Genomic DNA, 20,298 nt, shown 5'->3' with positions numbered 1-20,298 from the left:
CTTTGTTCAGCCTCATGATGTTCCTCTCTGTCCAGTTGTCCAGTCTGTCCAGGTCCCTCTGGCAGCACAGCCCTCTGGGCTATCAGCTTCTCCTCCCAGTTTCATATCATCAGCAAACTTGCTGAGGGAGCACTCCATACCTTCATCCAGGTCATTAAAAATGAATAAGTTGAGCAGGACCGGACCAAGGACTGACCCTTGGGGGACACCGYGAACTACAGACCTCCAACTGGACTCAGTGCCACTGAGCTCTGCCCACCTCCCTCCGAGCTCTGCCATGCAGCCAGCTCTCAATCCACTTCATGGTCCACTCATTTAACCCACACTTCTGGAGCTTACCCAGGAGGATGCAGTGAGGGACTGTGTGCAGTTTAATTCCCAAGTTAGTTCCAAGACAGTTACCACTCTTTCTGTGGCACTGCTAAATCTCTTTATGTTCCACAGCCTAGAAGATCATGTAGGATGTTCAAATTCATTTTTAGATTGGGAGTATCCTTTTTCTTCCTGAGAGCCAGAATGGTGTGATGAAGCTGAAGAGAGACTGTGTTGGTTTAATGGACTGGAGAAATCTGATTTCCCCAAATCCCTGTCAGATGCATTCCAGGTCTTCCAGTTCCTGATAATGATTTCTCTCAAACTCTGCCATTACAGAAGGTTCTCAGAAAGGCATGGCAGGACAAAGCCCAAGTGATTACAAGTAACCTGGTTTGTTCAGCTTTGGTTGAGGATTTGCTGTTTCTGTCAGTAGAGACACCCCATTCATTGACACCAGTTTCAGACCTACTGTTAGCAGTGGTTGAACCGCAGAACTCCATGTGAGCTTCACACTCATCACAGTTGGGATGCTAGCTACCTGTCAKGGCTAGAGTACACTTGATCAGATACTCCTTTCCTAAAGGGATGTTTCTTCCTCTGGCTTTCAGTTGCCTCCTTGTGAATTCAAGGTATGGTTCCATGGCATTTTTAACTGATGTAAATCGTGACAATTGTGCTCCTGCCCTTTCTCTAGGCCTGACTGTAAAGGCTTCCATCCCACCTTCAACTAAAATGAGTCGATTTCAGAACATCTATTTAATATGCAAGAAAAGAGATACCCTTGCAAGCATGCAATGTCTTCCTCCTCTGCTTTTAATATAGAGGTGMAAGTGCCTGTTGTTAATACTCCTTTCTCGCGTGCACATTCCTCCCATATACATTTTAGTCCAGGCATTGATTTCATCCGAGTATCTTTAAGTCATGAATCTGGGATGTGCCCAGGAATTAATAGTAGATTTTGACTCTTTCTCTTGGTCTCTTGCATTTCACTTCACTAACATAGTTAGTCTGGGTAGTTTTGTATTCCTGCCAAAATGGGAATCACCATTTACTTTGTCTTTGTTAGCCTTGCTTTAACTAGGTGCCAATTTTGGCTTCTACTTTTGCAACAGCAGCTTCCTCTCCAGGCATCTGTACTATTCATTTATCTAAATTATTGACCATGTTATACAGAGCCCATCAGAATCGCAGTTCTGTAACTGGGTAAATGTATCTTGCACTTGGCCTAAACCCTATGCGAATCTCAACTCCATATAGYGCCATCACTTAAATGGGTCACAAACACAGTGACCTTTCCGTGCTCTCCATGTCTCCACTCCTCTGTTGAACTCTGCAGAGCTACTGGGTTTGCCATGCTTACTATGAGGCTGTTGTAACTGGTACCCACTTGTACAGTGCCCTGGGCTCCCTTGCACCCCCAGTGCCATGTCCCAGGCACTTACTCTGAGCTGCACAGTTTGCAAGAGGCCACGATGCATCAGGGAGAAGCTGGATTTTGTACCATAATACCAGGTCCCCTGCTTCAGCTCCATCCTTCATCCTCGAAACGACCTCCCTTCTCTGTGACCCAGACATGTCACACATCCCAGACGTGTCTCCCAATATAGCTCTGCCCAACAAGCACATAGGCAGCAATGTGGACTCCTTCACCTTACTTTATGTGGCTACCCTGACCTTACAGGATTTCCTTGTCTTGGCTCGAGGGTTGGGTGCCAGCTGGCCCAGCTCCAGAACTGAAGATGGGGTAGGTTRAGCTCTGCCAGGCTGTTGCTACTCCATACAGCAGCTAGTTTCCCTTTTTTAAAATTGCTCGTTTTGCTCTTTCCCCTTCCAGCACACCCACCTTTTCTAGGGCCTCGGTTTCTAAAGTTGTGAAACTGCTCCTATATTTAGCCCTGTGATTTAAGCTGCCTTTATTATGTGCAATTGTTGTACACTGAGGAAGCACTAGTTTGTTTTTTTATAACACTTTGGCAGCACTATCTCTGAAGGGTATTAAAATATGCACTTGGCTGCATTTATGATGTTTAATTGAACTTTTATTAGTTTTTTTTTAATGTATCCTCATAAAGCACCATACCAGAGTAAGAAATAATGTACAAGTGGTAGATTATGTAAATGAAGCAGAAAACACTTTAGTTTAGTACATAGTTCATATAAAATATAAAAATTAGGTGAAAAATGTGTTTTTGAATGCAGTTATAATTAAAATTGTATATTGGAATCAAAGCTACCCTGTGCTCTGTAAATAAAAGTGGTAGTGCTGAGTTCCAAGATAAYGTTGCAATAGATGCTGATAAATTACTAGACGGTGTAAGGGGTTTATTGATTCACTTTGTTTGATTCTCTTCTCTCTTTTTTTTTACTGCGCGAGTGTACATTTTTGCAATTATCTGCTAAGCCACAGTAAATTAAACTCAGAGAAGGTGGCAGAAAGACAAAGGTGGCGGGGACGCACCGTGACGGCACGTAGCTGCATAGGCGTCGAAGCGAGAGGGGCCACGTACACACAAGCCTTTCACGTGGGTAATAGCAACACCGCTCTCGGGAGCTCGAGAGCCAGAAATTGGGAGCGGAGGGGAGGAATTCCCATGCCCGCCAGCACCGCACCCCACGCTGGGCTCCTGCACCAAATAGCGAGYGCCGGCAGGGCTGCATTTCCCGCTGGTTTTTGACCGGCTCCCCGAGCCAGCGGTGGCGACGCGAGGGGAGAGCAGTGTGGGACAGTAGCAGGTTGTTTGGGAAATCTCCTGGCAGAGCCWGTCGGAGCCGCGCTCCCGAGACCGCCCTCGTGAAAGCCATAAAGGGCTTGAATTCCTCTGCTGAAAAGGAAGCCCGGCCTTGTTTGTGCCGTGGGGGGGTTACTCGCTAAGAGGCTGGATTCTGTTGCAGTGCCTAGGTGACTGGCTGCTGGTGACGGAGAATGCGCTGAACTGGTTCCAGCAATACTCGATTGCTCTCCCTAGTCAGCATAGCCGGGTAAATCCTCCTCCGGAGCAGCCAGTTTCACATAATGACACTTGATCCTAGGGAGAATTCCTAGGGAGAATTCAGCAGCCGCCTGGCTTAGTTGGCACGGACGCTCCACGCTCTTTCTCTCACCTTTCAGAGAGATATATGAGATGTATTAAAGCAGTGTATTAGASTGCCTTTTGGCTTTGTTCGAGAGGACTGTATGTCTAAAAGCACCAACATTCAGATATTCAGAAACAAAAGGGTTTCTTGGGCAGCCAACATTATTAATAGAGGCAAAACACTTGATTGTACCTGCTAATTTGAAGTCAGGCTTCTTTTAAAGAATTAGAAAAGAACAAGCAATCTGAATCCTGTCTGTAAATCTAGAACGACAGTGTTGACACCCCTAGGTACAACAGTGGTAAATAAATAAGAGGGGAGTCTGACTCAGCTGTCTGAAAGCCAGAAATGAGGGAATRGCTTCCCATGGGACTTCATGACCACCAACTATTTTGGACTAACAAAGAAATTCCAGTGCTGCTTCTGCCACTGACATCCACTGCAGCTCGATCCGTAGTCTGGTGCCATTTTAACCCCGTAGAAATTCTCCCCATTTCCTGGCTTCTCAGGCTGCAGCAAGGCTGTGATCTGTTCTTTCTAACTCTCTTCAGTGAGAAAACAGTGATTTGCTTCTCCTCAAGATGCCTCGCAGCAGCAACATCCAAGAAGGAACATTCAGCTCAGTTTGTATTACACAAAACTCATTTAACAGAGAAAAATAATTCTAGGGGAGTGAAAACGTATCTGAATTTACCATGCAGTGAGATTACCTACAAATTCTCCAGCCTGAGATTACTGCCACTTTCATTCAGAAGGCCAGATTGCAGAGGAAATTTGGATAAACTTYGGAGCATTTAACAGATCTTGGGATGGGTTTTCAGTGGCAGCGTCTTAAGGGTTTGTAAAAACAGAAAATGATTAATAGAATCTGTGCTGAACTTCATAGATTAATAATGTGAACTACATAAAACAGAGATCSTGAATCATTAACTTACTCAGGAGCTTTCTCATGTTTCTTCATACTCTTATGAGCTAAGGTAATACTTTACCTGCGTAGAGTCTACAGAGTCTTCTGKTTTTTTACTTCATATCATAATAATTTAAATCAGTTTACTGGATTTAACAAGACAAGTGACACTCAGGTGCAGAAGGAACATAAACAAAGGAGTGAATTTAAAATCTTTAAAATATTGGTCTGAAAATCAGATAATAATTAAATCTAAACGCATCTGTTACATTTTGTTATAAAATGATACAAGAAATGAAACATAAACGTTTGTAACCAAATACATACACATTAGTTTTCTATTACTAATCAAAAGTTATCTAACATGAATCATCTGGATTTCAAAATTATGAAGAGTATGAATTGCATAGATTAAATATATAAAATTTTAATCTGCTTATACCAAAATAGTAAATAGCTATTTTTTTTTTTACTAATTCTAAAACCAGAACTAATTTTAAAAAAGCTTAAGATCTGTGATAAGCAGTGAGCATACAGATCCAGTTCATCTCACATTTGAGTAAACTGAATCACTGGCTTCAATTTGCTAAGTACTGCATAGGCGGTGCAGAGATCAGAATTTGACTTGACACATTTATTAACCTTGTTAAACTAGCACTATTTAAGGCATTTAGAATAAAGTGTAGCCAACCCATTTTTGCTAATGAAGCTTAATTTCCATCAGGCATCTCCTGWTTTGTAAATCAATCTTGTGCTTTTCCTATCAAAATATCTAAGCACTTACATTGGCTTCTTGCTTCAGTAATGCGTGTGCCTCTTGCTAGTGCTTCCATTGCTAATCACAATGCTGCCAAATAAATCCTGCTACAACCTAGAAGATGTTTTACAGTTAAACAAGTAGACCATAATTACATTGTGCTATCTCCCTTGTTTTTACAGGTTCTTATCATGCTTCTGACAAGCAAATTATACTTAGTGATGGGTGACATGTGGGGGGATGTTGCAAGGGACATATTTTAATGACATGAGTTTGAGAGGCACACACGAAGGTCCTTGACGTTGGACATTGCCCAGAGCTGTGACTGCTCTTTTGCTCTGTGTGGCTGCACTTCTTGGCACCTCCTTTAAGCCAAAGTTCCCTAGTTCACTGTGTAAGACTAAAAAAGATGGGATTTTATTGGGCTGAAAGAAAAGAATTCTTTCTGTATATCCAGGCAACATGGCTTCAATGTCTAATATTGGGTAACACACCCAGTACAGATCCAGATGGTTGGTACCTGTTAAGGTAATGTTAGCATCTCAGTGGCACAGGGTGTATTTGCAGCTGCTGTCAGCTAAGTGGTACTGGGACACAAAMCTGTCTTTAGTCTTCTTTCCGAATTACTGGTGACTGGCTGGAGAAAGTGAGGGAGAAATTCCACTCTGAGGGAGAACATCATTTTGAAGAAAGTTTTATTTCTTAACATCAAGCATTTTAGGTCTTGGGTCATTCAAAATCCCCAGACTTCAATGTTTTTCTTTCTGTGTAGTGATATTTAGTCTTCCTTTTCTTCAAAACGTCATAATGATTAACCTTCTTGGATACAGTTAAGTCTCCTTGAAATTATGTGCACATGAGTAGGAGTAAATGGACTAAGCAAGTGCATTGCCAAACAGCAGTTGTCTCAAAAAAGCATCTGTGTCTGCCCTTTTCTGTCAAGAGGCTCCACCATGTTTGCACTGATCTCAGCAAGAATTTTTGACTCATCCATGGTGCTGACTTCTGTTTTTAGAACAGTATCTTCTCTAACTCACATGAAAGTTCTTTTTAAAGAAACAAAATCTCAATTTCAAAAAAAAAAGTATCGCTAAGTGGCAATCATAACATATCTTGCAAAAGCAAGCACTTAAAAAAAAAAAAAAACTCAATAATATCTCATTTTATTAGATAAAAGCAAAGAGATGACATATGACTGCCTTGCAAGGCAAGACYTCCTTTGCCAAGGAGAGAGTGCAGGATACTGTAGTAACCAAAGTATGAGATGAGGAGAACAATGACAAGTTTTGGCTGCGTGGAGAGGGAAGGTGGCTGTTTCCCCCAGATATTAAGCCAGGAGAACCCAAAAGGTTCTCACAGCAGATGTGAGAGCTTTCATGAGAGCTTGAATTGAAGATGCAAGGTATGAGCCTGAAGTGACATGGCAAACGGCTGTGTTCYCCACAGCAAAGTGAAGGAAGAAGCAATAGGGAGGGCTGGCGAGAGAGAACAGAGAGATCTGCTCCAGCCATGAGGAGCTCACTGAGGTGATGACCAAACATAGCCAAGGATACACCAGGCAGTTTGAGATTTCAGCCTGGGTGGAAGTGGACAWGGCCRKATCAGAAGTGGACCCATGAGYTTCATTATAAGGACAACAGTCGTASGTTGTCAGTAGGTTGCAGTCAGTAGGTCAAGCAGGCTGACAAAGAAGTGGAGCCTCCGAGATCAATCTGAGGAGGAATCAATAGAGAATTTGGCAGGATCCATTTCTGGGGAAGGCAGCAGATTGGCCTCGCGCGGCATCAGCCATGAACTCGGCAGCCAAAGTAAACAACGTTCTCAGTTCGCTTACAGATGAGAGGGAGCAGAGGGATGAGATGGTAGCTGTGGATGCAGGCAAATTCACTGTGTGTTTTCCAAGGGCAAAGATTAAGCACACACTTGTTCTGTGAGGAGGGAGAAGCCAAGGCAAATGACAGCATGCAGAGAGGAGTAGAAAAGAAGGTAAGCAAGCACAAGGGAGAGAAGATCAAATAACTTATTCCACTTAGTGTTGCATACATTTTGCAGCTGAAAACTGCACTAATTTGGGAAACAGTTTATATAATCCATAAAATTCATTTTATTAGCTTTTTCTCCTCCTCCCACCTTTGAAACACTGAATTCTAAAAAATGAGAACAGCCATAAATGCTATTGTCTCCACAGGCAGTACTTTGGAAATATAAGATGCATGGTTACATGACAAATGCATTTTCTTCATTAAAATGTTTGCAAATCAGATTTAAAATAGGGGAAAAATAACTTGAAAATATTCTGCACTTCAGAAAATAATAAAATGTCTTCTTATTTTCTCCTGGTAGGCCACACAATGCAGATTACTTTATGCAGGAAGCTAAACGGAAGAAGCATAAAGCAGATGCAATGGTGAGAACATTTTCTTTCCAGTTATGTTGTTCCAAATTATTTTTGCAATGCAGTTTCTTCATCAGTGCAGTATTGCTGGGGTAATTATAAAATCTATTATAAGGATGGCTAGGCTTGTTAAATTAAGAAATGTTTATATAATCAAATGTTCATAGCCCAATAAACTATGACTTAACCAATAATGACTTACTGAGATAAGGACCTAGATAAATAAAACTTTCTATTTATTCCTTCACTTTAATTAGTGGAGGCTGCACGAGATATTTCCATACCTRTCTTCTCCTCAGTTTGCCTAACTGGTTAGGCCCTGCATTTATATTGCCAAATTTGCTCTTGAGGCTGACAAATTTGCACTTCTTTGTAAGACCTTTGGCTGCCAGGACAAAAGAACCCAAGTTTCATGGCAGACCCTTCCTAACACGATCAGAAGCTCACGGGAAATCTGAGTAACCCTAGAGGAACAACTGCCACACTAAGGGCTATTGCAGCAAACGTTCTTAGCCCTGGCTTTGACGTATCTAAAACTGTAGCCAGCAGACCCTATTGAAAAAGGAGAATCTGTGGTTATAAGGAGCATTAAAGAGATCCTTGTTGTCCCAAAGAAAAGGGTGCAATGAAGTAACCAGTGCTCCCCAGAGCTCCACTTARCAGTCTGTCAGCTTTCTCCAGGGCTGTGTTTGCCCGGTGCTATGAATGAGCTAGTGCAGCCTTAAAAACATTAAATTTCTGTGCTGGTAGGTGCAATATGTAGGGTAGAAGGCTGCATTAACTTGGCAGCTTGCATTAATATGACTGCCTTGCAAGGAAGYGTAGCTGCAGGGGCAGCCTTGTGCTGTTGGACACGCATTCTGCTGTCACAGGAGCTGGAGAAAAGAAGGGAAGCTCAGAGGCCCTGTTTCTTCATCTCTCCTTTCTCGGATGTGCAGAGTGTAAAATGGCCAGGGAAGCAAGAGCAGGCTCTTAATCTAGTCGCTAGTGCAGAGCTTTACGCTCTGCCTAAGTTTATTAGTGCGAATTTCCGCCGTTTATTCAGTTGCATGTTAAAGTGAGTCTTAAATCAGAAAATATGGCGGAGAGGTATAAATGGTGCATTTTAGTGTGTTGCTTTAAACAGAATGGAAAAATCACTTAATATGCACAGGAAATTCTGACTTAGCCCAAAGAGAAATGTTTTTATAGTAGACTCTCAGAAACAAGAAATGCAAGCGCKTTCCCTGGGTTGCCACAAGTTTCCTCCATGAAAGTCACTTAGAAATTTGTTTAAATAACTGCATTGGTGCAAGGTGATTGAACTACCCTTCACACTCAGCTTTCCTGCGTAGTGGACCCTACAGCTTCTGATATGGAGGTTCTGCCTCTCCCTGCATGACCATATGAGCATCCTGAGGGAATATGGAGGCACTTGGAATCACCTTGCTGGGCGCAAAACCTCYTGCTTTGGCACTGCAATATCTAATGTAGGCACTTAGAGTAAGCAGTCTGAAATGATGACTGTAAGTCTCTCTGCTCCTTAGTCCCCCATCTGTGAAATTGGGATAATAGCACTGCCACTCCTCACGAGAGCGTCAGGGAGAGAAATATAATAAAAAGTTTGTGAAGTTCTCAGGTATGATTGCAATGGGAGCCATATAAGAACCTAAAATAGATTGAAGCCAGCGTGCCATTCCACAGTTACTATTTAATATCTTTATCCCTTAGAAGAGAATAAGGTCCATTAACCTTTCACTGTGTGCCTCAGATTTCAAGCAAATGCATCCAGTCCATTAATGGGCTTTATGTACCACAGGAGTTCAGACTGAAGAACAGAGAAAAGAAAGGACAGAGAGATAGAGGTGTGATTCACCTACAGCCATAGAAGTGAAAACTCTGAGAGCAGATAAGTGGCATGGAAGTGTATACACATGTGCACTATGTGCACATAGGCATATGTACAGTCATGATACCGTCATGAAGGACAAATATGTGTATCTGCATAAATACACAAATACACACCAAGAGGTACTGAAAAGAAGAAATGGGGCCAGAAAAATCTCTGAGAGAGGAGGAGGCTTGAGAAAGCAAAATCTTGATTGGAGAGGAGASTGTGGTCAAGCAGTGCTGATGACAGAAGAGAGAAAAAAGATACAAGAACAGAGATGAGCCTTTGCATAATAGGGAGTTAATAGTCAAAGCATTTAACTCTGGTTCTCTTAGTTCAAGATTGTTACCTTTCTTTGTTCAGTGATAGAAACCTGTGAACAACTGTGAAAATCTGTAGTGGTGAGAATGCTTGAAAGCTGGAAGAGGAGGCCTGAGGACTTAGCAGAGCCTCCAGCAGTGGAAATGTTTAAGATTAGGCATGACAAACATCTGTCAGGAATATACTAGCAGAGCTGATCCCTCTCTGGACACAAAAATATGGACCAATTAACATCCTGCGTTTATCAGCATCCCATCTTTATCAGCTCTACTTTCTGCATGTTATGAATTTCACTGATACTCAAGTGTTGGTGCGTGTTAGCTTTTTCATGGCAAAATTTGTGAGCCCAAAGACGTACCTCCTTGCATCAATTTTACAATTCATGTTAAGAAAACTGTACTACATATAACCATATCTTAATAATTAATAATTAATAATTAATAACTTGTCCTTCTAGGTGGAAAAGTTTGGAAAGGCACTGAATTATGCAGAAGCAGCACTGTCATTTATTGAATGTGGAAACGCAATGGAACAAGGTCCAATGGAATCTAAATCCCCTTATACAATGTATTCAGAAACAGTTGAACTCATCAGGTAAGAAGGAAGGAGATGACAGCAGGAGTTATCCTGTTCGCTCAAATACGCTCATCTACATCATGATAAATTCCCTAGCTACAGTAAAGAGGGAGAAGGAAGGTCCTCCCAGGTGCTAGGCCAGTCATATGTACCATATATGTATTATTTGTGATTGCTAAGGAAATTAAATTGGGAAACCATATAGAACAAAATAGAYAAAGCTTTTCTTACTACTTAAATTGCAAATTACTTTGATAGTTTGATGATATAAATCCTGCTCTCCTCAAAAGGTGGGCAAATGGCTTCATAACAACAAAACACTCACATGGTGTGGTGATTTGCAAAATGTTACAACTTACGTTTGTGACTGCAGTTTAATGGTTTCCTGAAGGAAGATGTGAACAGTGGTAGAAAAAGGGACACTCAATATCCACTAGGTGCCCATGTTGCTGCTGTAGTCAATGGGCTTTGAGCACAATCCATCTCACACCATAGTGGGCCCCTAGGTTTAGTCAGCTGCACGGCTCTCTGCATGATGCAGTCTAGAATTCAATCCCACCCTCTGTCCCTATGAGCTTCTGTCTCATAAGTCCTTTCCTCTCAAGAGCTGGTACTAAGAGTTAACATTATTGACAGTGTCATTAGAAAAGGTCAAAAATCAGCCCAGAGTCTGCGTGACTGTCTCCCCAGGAGACTCCATCCACCCACACTAGTGGAGAAGGCTGCCAGTGACCATGTTTAGTTCCTAGGACAGTCAACCATGCCACTCTCCTTGGCACTAAGTTTGCAGGAAGTAACACGCTGTATTTTTTAATCATATTCATGGAAAAGCAAAGCTCCTAAAGTAATCGATTTCTTTTGGACTTAGTGTTGATGTGCTGATTTTCTCATGTATATACACAATTCCATTGGCATTTTCTTCCACTTCAGGCTGTCCTCTAATGCATTTCAGTGCATTAGTTAATTAATTAGTTAAATCAGTTAATTAATGCATTGAGGCCAGCTTGCTAACTGAAAGGTTATTAAACAAAATGAAGTATTTACTCTGTAAGAGAATAGTGCATCACATTTCTACGTCTCTTCCCTTCTTTTTTTCTTATACCATCACAGGCAGAGCTTTTTTGTGTGTGCGTTTCTGCCTTGATATTTTTCATGATCATAAATTTATGGTCCTAACTCTGGAAATGAATTTCGCTTGCAGACCCCTATAGCTTTAAACAATGTGTGCAGCTGTGTTTGTGTTGCAGTGTGAACTGCGGTTGATCTCGCTCACTGCACCTCCAAAAACAAACGGTTTACCAGGCATGCCTGTTGAAACCAAATATTCACACTGAATCCTCCTGCAGGTACCAGGATTAAAGTTTGAAAACAAAGATAAGGCAAAATACAATTCAGCTAATTATGGAGAACTGGGTGTTTTCCTGGAAGCGAGCCCAGAAGCCTTGCATGCTGTCCTAACCTTGTCCATTGTGCAGGTATTCAGCTAGAAGCTGCGATTTCCAGCAACTAATTTGTGATTGCACAGCACATACATTCTTGAACCAGCAGTGCTACCTCTGTGCGTGTTTAATATTTATAGAATTTGAATGTGTCACACGAACAAAAATAGCTGTGAGCCACCCGCTCCCCCTCCGCTGTGCTCTGCCTGGAGGAGCAGATCTGAGCAGACACGTTCAGCRTTGGCAGGGTGAGGGCAGCACCAGCTTGGAGGCACGTTTGTCTGCCTCCAAACCCCGTGCAGTCGTGAACTCGCCGTGACTGGGTCTCCACAGCAGTGGAGGTCATTTTGRCAGGACAGCACCAGGAGCCAGGGAGCAGAGCCTTGTCAGCCAGGCTTTCCTCTGCACCCAGGGACGGGCGGGAGAGTTACTGCTGTTTAGGAGGCACAAGGAGGCATCGCTGCTGACAAAATGGCTCCGAAACACGACCTGGAAAACACAGCCTGCGTGCCGTAGCTTGAGGAAATGAGCGTAACGGGGCAGATCTTCAAATGACAGCAGTCAGCATCGCTCGGTGAGGAGCTCACCAGTAACATAAAGCTGCCTCAGTTCACCCACCCTGACCTTTTCTCTCTTTTGCTTAAGGTACGCAGTGAGGCTAAAAACCCACTCGGGCCCCAACGCCACAGCAGAAGACAAACAGCTGGCAGCATTATGGTTAGTAGACCAAGATTTCCTCAAAAGGCTCCTTTTCTGCAGCAAACCAGTTCTTTAAAACCAGATGTTGGGTGCAGTCAGGTAGGACTGTGTTGCTGCTGCCATAAAGAGAATTCTTGCTGCACAAGGAAGCTCTGGCCCCTGTATAACTGCACCCGATCTGCATCTATCTCAGTAAATAAGCAATTCATACCTATTGCCTGTGACAGGTCAGCCATGGTACGTCAGCACAATTAATTCTTAAGTGCCCGATGGTTTGTTGTTTTCATGAGTGATGTGCTTTTGTACCAATAGCTCAGTAAGTTTATTTTTTGCAGCCGACATTTTAGGCTCAGTAATCATAAATTATGTTTACATTACGTGAAGGGAGATACGGTGATGGTGATAATTAAGCTTCTTGGATTACCTTCTAAATTGAGATTTCTAGCTGTATGCATGAAGCTTAGATAGTAGAAGGTGGCTGGCGATTGCTAATAAAATACTAAAATGTTATTAAAATCAGATTTTAATTTAATATCTATGCCGTTAATACATAAAGTACCTATTACATGGTTACTGATTCTCAGCAAGTGGACATTTACAATCAGCAAGTGTGTTTTTAACATCTATTAACCATCTGTTAAAAGTCCAAATYATATGCATCTTTAGGCTCCACAAATAAGGAGTCCTAATTAATCATTTGTATAAAAAAGAACAAAACACCGATCTACTTTTTTATTTCCAGTGCCTTTTCTTTGTCACTGTTCTGCTGCGCAATCAGGAGCGCAGAATAGATTAATGGCAATTGCTTCAAAAGCACTTAGGTGGGRAAACAACCGAAAATGGGTTAAGAGGAAATAAGCCCTTCTTCGGAAGGGCTCTCCAGGGGTGCCAGGGCGCCGCAGCGTGTGGAGCTGAATCCCRACCCGTGCAGCCAGCGCCTCTGTTTAAGCAGAAAGGTCAGCGCCAGGGAAAGCAGCAGCCGGTGCCTTCTCCTTCATCCCTTCATGAGCAGCGATCCCACCTCGCCGCCTGCCACGCAGCAGATGAGCTGACACCCTCTGCACACGCACGGTACCTGTGAAGGTGACACGGGGAGAGCTGCGGGGCTGCAGGGCCGCTGTGCCCGCCGGCTGCTGCCAGCCCCAGCCGGGCACTGTGCCACACAGCTCCGCGCCTCGCTCCGCACTCCTGAGGAGACACTGTCCTCCAGCGGCCAAAGGCAGAAATTCATAGCTTCAGTTCCACAGGCAGTGGCTGTGAATTGCAGAGAGCTTGGCTGGGGTTTTCAGGAGCAACTTGTGAGTTCTGGAGTGTTTTGGTGAGTTTTTGGCAGCCCCATGGGGCCCTTTGCGATCCCTGAAGCAGGAGAAGGGCGCTAGTCTGCACTTCCCAAATTCAGGCGGCCTTCTGGTGCTTCAGATTGAGTTGCAAGATTAATTATCACTTTTAAAATAAGGTCTCTGCTGCCAAATGAAGAGCAGAACATACCAGATTTGTTTCAAGAACTACGTCCTGTGGTGCAGTCTTATCCCATCTGATCAAAAACCTTACTGGGAAGAGGCTGGGCTAATTCTTGGGCTTGACCACTGCACCTAAATCCAATCGCAAAGACAAGAGTTTGTGTGTCCAGAATGCTGATTATCAGTTACCCTTATGTATAAGTACAGCTAATTTGCTACCATTGCTAATTTGCTTTCATAGCATTATAAAGTTGTCTGACACTCTGCAGACTAACAAGGATCAAGAAGGGAGACAGTTCCACTACCATATGATGAGTTTGTYAGCTCTCCGGTGATTTCCTGTGAGAGAAAAATTAGGCAGATGGGCTAGGAATGCGCTCTCAAGTCCTACAGAGTTTCCACTCTGGTTTCTCCAAAAAGGAKCTTGAACAGTGAAATAATGAGTAACTCTGAGGTTTACCTGTTTCCTGGCCATCTCCAGCCACTGGAAGAGACCACTGGGTGCACACAGAATAGACCCAGGATGACTTTAGTTTATTATCCCATCAGCTCCAGCCTACAGTGATGTAGACACACAGTTAATGTAGTCAAAAACTTGCCTTTGKGTGTACAAGGAAAAACAAAAAACKACATCTGTTGGATTCCTGTTAATGATCTCTTTGCAGGGAGGCCTGTGGTCAAATGGGCAGACTTCAAATCAGGGTCAAGGCACTGATTTGACCCTGTCAAACCAAAGGGACCCACCTCTGTGAATCCTACTTAGTGTAGAGGCTATTTAGCACCTCACTAATGGCACCCATGGTGATGTGGCCTGCCCTGGCTGCAGTCCCTAGCCATGCCCCTGAGCCCATGGCCAAGTGTGAAAACGGAATGGTGATAAGAATARTAAGCAAGGTGCTGTCAGTTTTCCGCTGTCTGCTTGTTTAAGAATTAAAGATAATTAATTAGGATTGTTTAATTATTATGCAGGAGACACACTTTATCTTCTGTTCTCCTTTTGTCCTAGTTACCGCTGCCTGGCTCTTCTCTACTGGAGGATGTTCCGGCTCAAGAGGGACCATGCAGTCAAGTATTCAAAAGCTCTGATTGAGTATTTCAAGGTGCTTACTCTATGGCGTGTTTTAAAATCATTATAGAAAACACAGCATCTTTAAAAGCCAGTGCCATGGTGGGCTCAGTTCTTCCCTGGTCTAGGCTGGAGTTTTGTTACAGTCTCCCATGGCAGCACTTACATAGTTTCTGCTCAGTCGTGCTGTATTCACAAGGCTTCCTGTCTGCAATACACAAGGTGTGTTCCTCCATAAGAGAGTAGGGGCTTTTGCTCCACCAAGTAGGCATATTCACATTATTCTTAGTCAGTTATCTGGCACTATCCAGCTTTGTTCTGAATAGATTTTGCCGATTTTGCTCGAGGAATCTCTTTTAGGACTACACTTAACACTATATTCCTGTGAGTCGAAGACTTGGACACAGATGAGTTGGTAGCTGCAGGGCTTCCGTTTAGCAGCATTGACAGGTAAGATAGTGYAGCAGGGCACAATCCTTCCTAAGGATCTTGCAGGCAGCCCACACTGGCTTCATCACACAAAAGCATCCGAGGACAACCTTGCCCCCTGCCCCGTGCTTGACACAGCACTGCTGCCTTCTCCTTCCCACCTCTCTGCCTCTGCTGCCACGCTCCCCTCTCTGCCAGATCAAGTCATTCAAAGTATTCTCATGTACTGTACTCGAGAGCCAWCCTTTCTCTGGAAAATATCTCAGGAGCAAAACCTTTCTGGGGGGACCCACCAAACAGTAAGTGCATCCAGCATTTGATCAACAAACAGAAAACTTAGCATCCATCTTTCTAGCTTAAAAACATCCCTGAGAGTGCTCTAGGACAAGCTGGTTTTTGTCGGTGGAGCCTGGTGGACACTGAATAGCCATTTGTCTTTGGATGCAAGGCCCATCTTCTTTTTTTTTCGTCTTTTTGCAGGGGGATGTACCTTGAAATGAAAAACATCCATCCTTTGACATTTTGCTAATAAAAAAAATCAAATACAAGCACAAATGCTCATGACCAGATTTTAAACACATGAAGATAGAGAAGGAAATTGACAGATCTGTTATTGTCAAACTGAAATTGAAGTCACTGTAATTGCTTCTAAAAATTTAGCAATATATAATTCAACATGTTATGTTTCTCTAACAATGACTTGATTTCAGGGGGAAGAAATATGTGCCTATTATAGCACTTTATTTTTCTTTACCAGTTCAGAGAATATCTGCATTAAGAACAGGATGGTCAGGCTCTCGGCCATGTAAAATGTCTTCTACTAGCAGACAGAAACTGTTTCACAGCAAACATAAAATGGACTTATACTCTGCTACAGGCAAGATGAGCTTGTTTTTTGCAGAGCTCCTGCTGATATAATCATAGCGTAGATTCACATTAGAAAGTATTCTCACCTTTGAAAGTAAAAGTGGAAAGAAAAAAATCCATTTACTATAATTTTCAGTGGAAAACAAGCCAATTCTCCACTCATTTCATATTTGGTACCTAAAAGCTTTCAAAACCAAGTGACGTGAGATGCTGACTGCATTAAGAACTTCCACATAAACTATCAATCAAGGAGAGATTTTAAACCTTGTTGCACACACTTTCATGGAAAATTAGATACGCTTTTCTTTTAAGAAAGAGAAAAAAATACTTAAATCTCCTTTTAAGCATTTTATTTCCATTATAAAAAAATCAGTGCAGCAGAGAATTAAAAGGAAACCGGGGACATTCAGGAGCTAGAAACATTTGAGAGTGTAAAGAAGTCAGGAGAACAGGTGGGCAGCAGGAGTCAGAGTGGGATAAGAGATGTCTCCCTACATCATTACACTCTCTTCAGCATCCCCCTTTTCCTTAGGAGAACCGAGAGGAGCTGGAGTAACATCCCTAAAAGGATGAAAAAAACAAAAGATTTGTGAAGTTGCATTCAGGAAGGCAGAGGCTGGCTACATTTACAGGGGAAATATCCTTGACTTCACTTTTCAGATTTTCCTTCCTCTGACTTCATAGGTAAATTATATGGACCCAATTCTGTTACACTGTAAAGATGATGGGCACTGTCTATCTACTACTGTCAGGGCACTAATGTGCTAAAATATCATAACCAGTTTCAGTGTATGCACGTGAGGAGAGATGTGGGGACAAAGAGGGAGTTCAGAGGCCATGGCAAACCTGAGACAACAAGCTTTATGAAGGACAGCTGCAAAGATTTGTCCAGCTTACTGGAGAAAAGGTTAACAGAGGACATGATCACTGCGTACATGGAAACAGAGTCAATAATGCCAGGTGACATTTAGTTTTGCTGGCACTAGACCAACAAAATCCAAAAGCTAGCATTGAAGTTACGAAAATTCAATTTTGAAATCCTGAAACAGAGTGTTTCCTATCTTTGAGGGCTGTTAAACATGAGAACAGGATCCAAGAGAACAAGGAGGATTAGCAGCATCTTAGGCTTTCTATATGACTAGCTGTACTTTATTTTCGAAAGTACATGCATTGCACTTCTGGTAAGAATTCCATGCATCATTGCTAGAAAAGGGAAACTGCTGGGGGAGCTCCCCGGGGATTGCTTCCAGCCTCGAAATCCAGGAATCGCTCCAGTCTCGCGGTTGTCATTTCCCTTKCATGAGCCATGGGAGAACAGGCGCGTTTGTGTCACCAACAAGTGCAAAGAAGCCTCCAGCTACAGGACTCAGCACTTGTCTCCTGTGCTTGTCAGGAAAGGAGGGCTGCTCCCCAGCGCACACTTATCTACAGGAACTGTTGCAGGGGAGCCTTCAAGGAGGCCTCTTTCCTCTGAAGAATCMGGGATCGGCCTTTGCTGAACATGAGCAGGGACTGGAAAAATCTTGTTTCTTAGATTTCTGGTTTTTGCCTGTTTCTTGTCCTTTGGGCCCAGGATGAAATTGGTCATTGCATTTGGGAGTGGGGAGGGCATTTTCTGCAGGCCAGGAATAAATAAATTCCCAACTCCTGTAGATTAATGGCTCTACTCTGCAAGAGCGATTTTGGGCCCTACAATTTCTGTCTTACTCGGAGGACCAAGAGGACCAAGCTCTTTCACAGATGCCAGGGAAATTACTAGCTTTGGGGATACAGGGATGGCAGGGTGGGAAGAAGCTTTATCTAGAAGAAATTCTAGTCTAAATCTAGAAGAAATTCTAGTCTAAATCTAGGAAAGACTCCTGACAGCATTTTCTTCTGCTCTCCTAGATTTTCCATGTAAACACTCACTTTTCACTAACATGTTTTTCTACCAGTTTCAATCTCAAAGAGTTTAACAGAATGTGATTTGTCTCTGTGCTGCAGCACTGATTCATCACATCCAAACTGGCCCCAGGGGGTTTATCGCACCTTAAGATATAAATATTTCCGTCTGCACGATCTTTCATTTACCTATCCTTGCTTTTATACTGTTTACTGTTGTTTATTTTGTGGTCTTATATRCATCATATGCATTGTGAATTATTTTTGCCTTTACAGAATTCATCAAAAGCTGCCCAGACCCCATCCCCTTGGGGTGCCAGTGGAAAGTAAGTTCACATATCACACGGGAACTTTTATCAGATTGGCTACTAGAAATTATATTTTCTTACCTACAGTGTGTTCTGATACTCTCAAGTATTTAATCCCACCATCCTGTGCTGATATCCGATTTCAGGAGCACAGGAACGCCATCACCCATGTCTCCCAGCCCTTCTCCCGTGAGCTCTGTCGGGTCTCAGGGGAGCACGGGGGCCCCTTCACCATCTCCTATAATCAGCATCCCGCAGCGCATTCACCAGATGGCCGCCAACCACGTCAGCATCACCAACAGCATCCTGCACAGCTACGACTACTGGGAGATGGCTGACAACCTGGCCAAGGAGAACAGAGGTGAGGGATAGTCCACACTCWGGGCTGTTGTAAAGGAGCGTACATTTGGTTTTGGTCACACGAATCACTGGTCTATTTTGATAGGGACAATGTTCACAAGGAAGGACTGCAGGACTGCAACTGGAAGGACATGCCAGCACAGTTGCTGGCGTGGCTATAGGCAGTACTCACTGCCATTTGGGTCACTCTGGAGAAGAAATTTTGGGGTGACAAGGCAGCTTCCTGCCCCCCCCAAAGCCACAGAGATGGATGGTGGGTGCATTCAGTTGGGCCACGTCAGGAAGGAGCTTCTTTCCATTTTACATAAGGAATGGACACCTCTCATCCACCCTCCCACACCCAGACACAGGTAGACACAGAAGGGAACGAGGTGCCCCCATTCCCTCTTAAGACAAACCCCTAGTGGTTCATTAGGTGAATTATGTTTTAGTCTGGGGTGACCCTGTTGTACAGGGCTCTTTGACTGTCGTGGTATCTAGCATGCATGTAGAGAGACACTTGTATGTAATCTCTTGGATGYAGTTGTCCTCAATCTCAAAATAAGTCCTGCCCAGCGCTTGTTTGCTGTATCAAGGTTTAACAGAAATGCAGAGCAAAAGAACACACTGTTTTGTTCTTTAAAATGAAAACTGCTTGTAACATGATGAACCACAGTGCTCTAAAATGAATCTCACCAGCACTAAATTTCCATTCTCATGAGATGTTCAGCTTGACTCAATTTGCAGGAGAACAAAATCTCCTAAAGGGTGACAAACAGAAAATATAACTTTGCTGTTCTAATGCTGAATAATGCTGCCTATTTTTTTTTTTCCTCCTAGATTTTTTTAATGACTTGGATGCATTGATGGGGCCTGTCACCTTGCACAGCAGTATGGAGCATTTAGTTCAGTACACTCAACAAGGACTGCACTGGGTGCGGAACAGCGCTCACTTGTCCTAATGACTGTGTGCCATTCGYGAGGACTGTGTACGTTCATGGATAATTCAGTTATTCTGGACACTGTGCTACAGAAATAGTCAGCCACAGCATTGATCCAAACACAGGTGAATATTTCGTCCACGTTGAAGCAATTTTTTCTGAGCGTAGACATGTCTGTGTGCGTATGTACAATATACAATGACGTCTCTTCAGAATGAATTGTTGCCTACCACTCTCCAAACATTTTCATACACTAGAAATGCTAGGAAGAACTGATCTTAATACACAAGTATACTATTTCTCCTCTCGTGCTGAAAAACTGAGAGCCCAAAATCTCATGGGTTGATTGAACCAAGTGCAATAAGCACAAATCCCTATTCAGGAGAGCTCTCAATAGGCTCTTAAATTTAAGCTGGTATTGAAATCCCGTTGACTTCAGTGGAGCTTAAGCACACACACAAGGGCTTTCCTGAACAGGGATGATTGGGGGCAAATCACGGCCACAGAGAACTTTTCCAGAGAGCACAGGCATGCCATAGAAGTTTCAGGATTGATGTTCCATCTTGCTGTTACTTCCCCACTGGGTCACACAGAGGAGTTGTGTAGACTGCATTGATATGGAGAAAGAAGACATTMCTTCATGTGCAATAACT

At 43.1% G+C, this 20,298-nt stretch overlaps 1 protein-coding gene across 1 annotated transcript in view; it reads left to right on the top strand.

Annotated features, from left to right (window-relative positions):
* The window catches only part of AFF3 (AF4/FMR2 family member 3), a 263,564-nt gene extending 243,538 nt beyond the window's left edge, over positions 1-20,026 (top strand). Inside the window, exons 17-23 of the mRNA XM_026035647.1 lie at positions 7,398-7,461; positions 10,098-10,234; positions 12,301-12,372; positions 14,821-14,914; positions 18,334-18,383; positions 18,512-18,726; positions 19,545-20,026. Coding sequence (XP_025891432.1) covers positions 7,398-7,461; positions 10,098-10,234; positions 12,301-12,372; positions 14,821-14,914; positions 18,334-18,383; positions 18,512-18,726; positions 19,545-19,666 — 754 coding nt within the window. The 3' untranslated portion in view covers positions 19,667-20,026. The remainder of the gene's footprint in view (positions 1-7,397; positions 7,462-10,097; positions 10,235-12,300; positions 12,373-14,820; positions 14,915-18,333; positions 18,384-18,511; positions 18,727-19,544) is intronic.
* Positions 20,027-20,298: the final 272 nt, after the last annotated feature.

This window comes from Nothoprocta perdicaria, unplaced genomic scaffold, assembly GCF_003342845.1.
Source record: "Nothoprocta perdicaria isolate Ctin4 unplaced genomic scaffold, notPer1 scaffold_163, whole genome shotgun sequence".
Taxonomy (NCBI): domain Eukaryota; kingdom Metazoa; phylum Chordata; class Aves; order Tinamiformes; family Tinamidae; genus Nothoprocta; species Nothoprocta perdicaria.
Note: the sequence above shows the minus strand (reverse complement) of the source record. Positions and strands in the feature narration are given on the sequence as shown.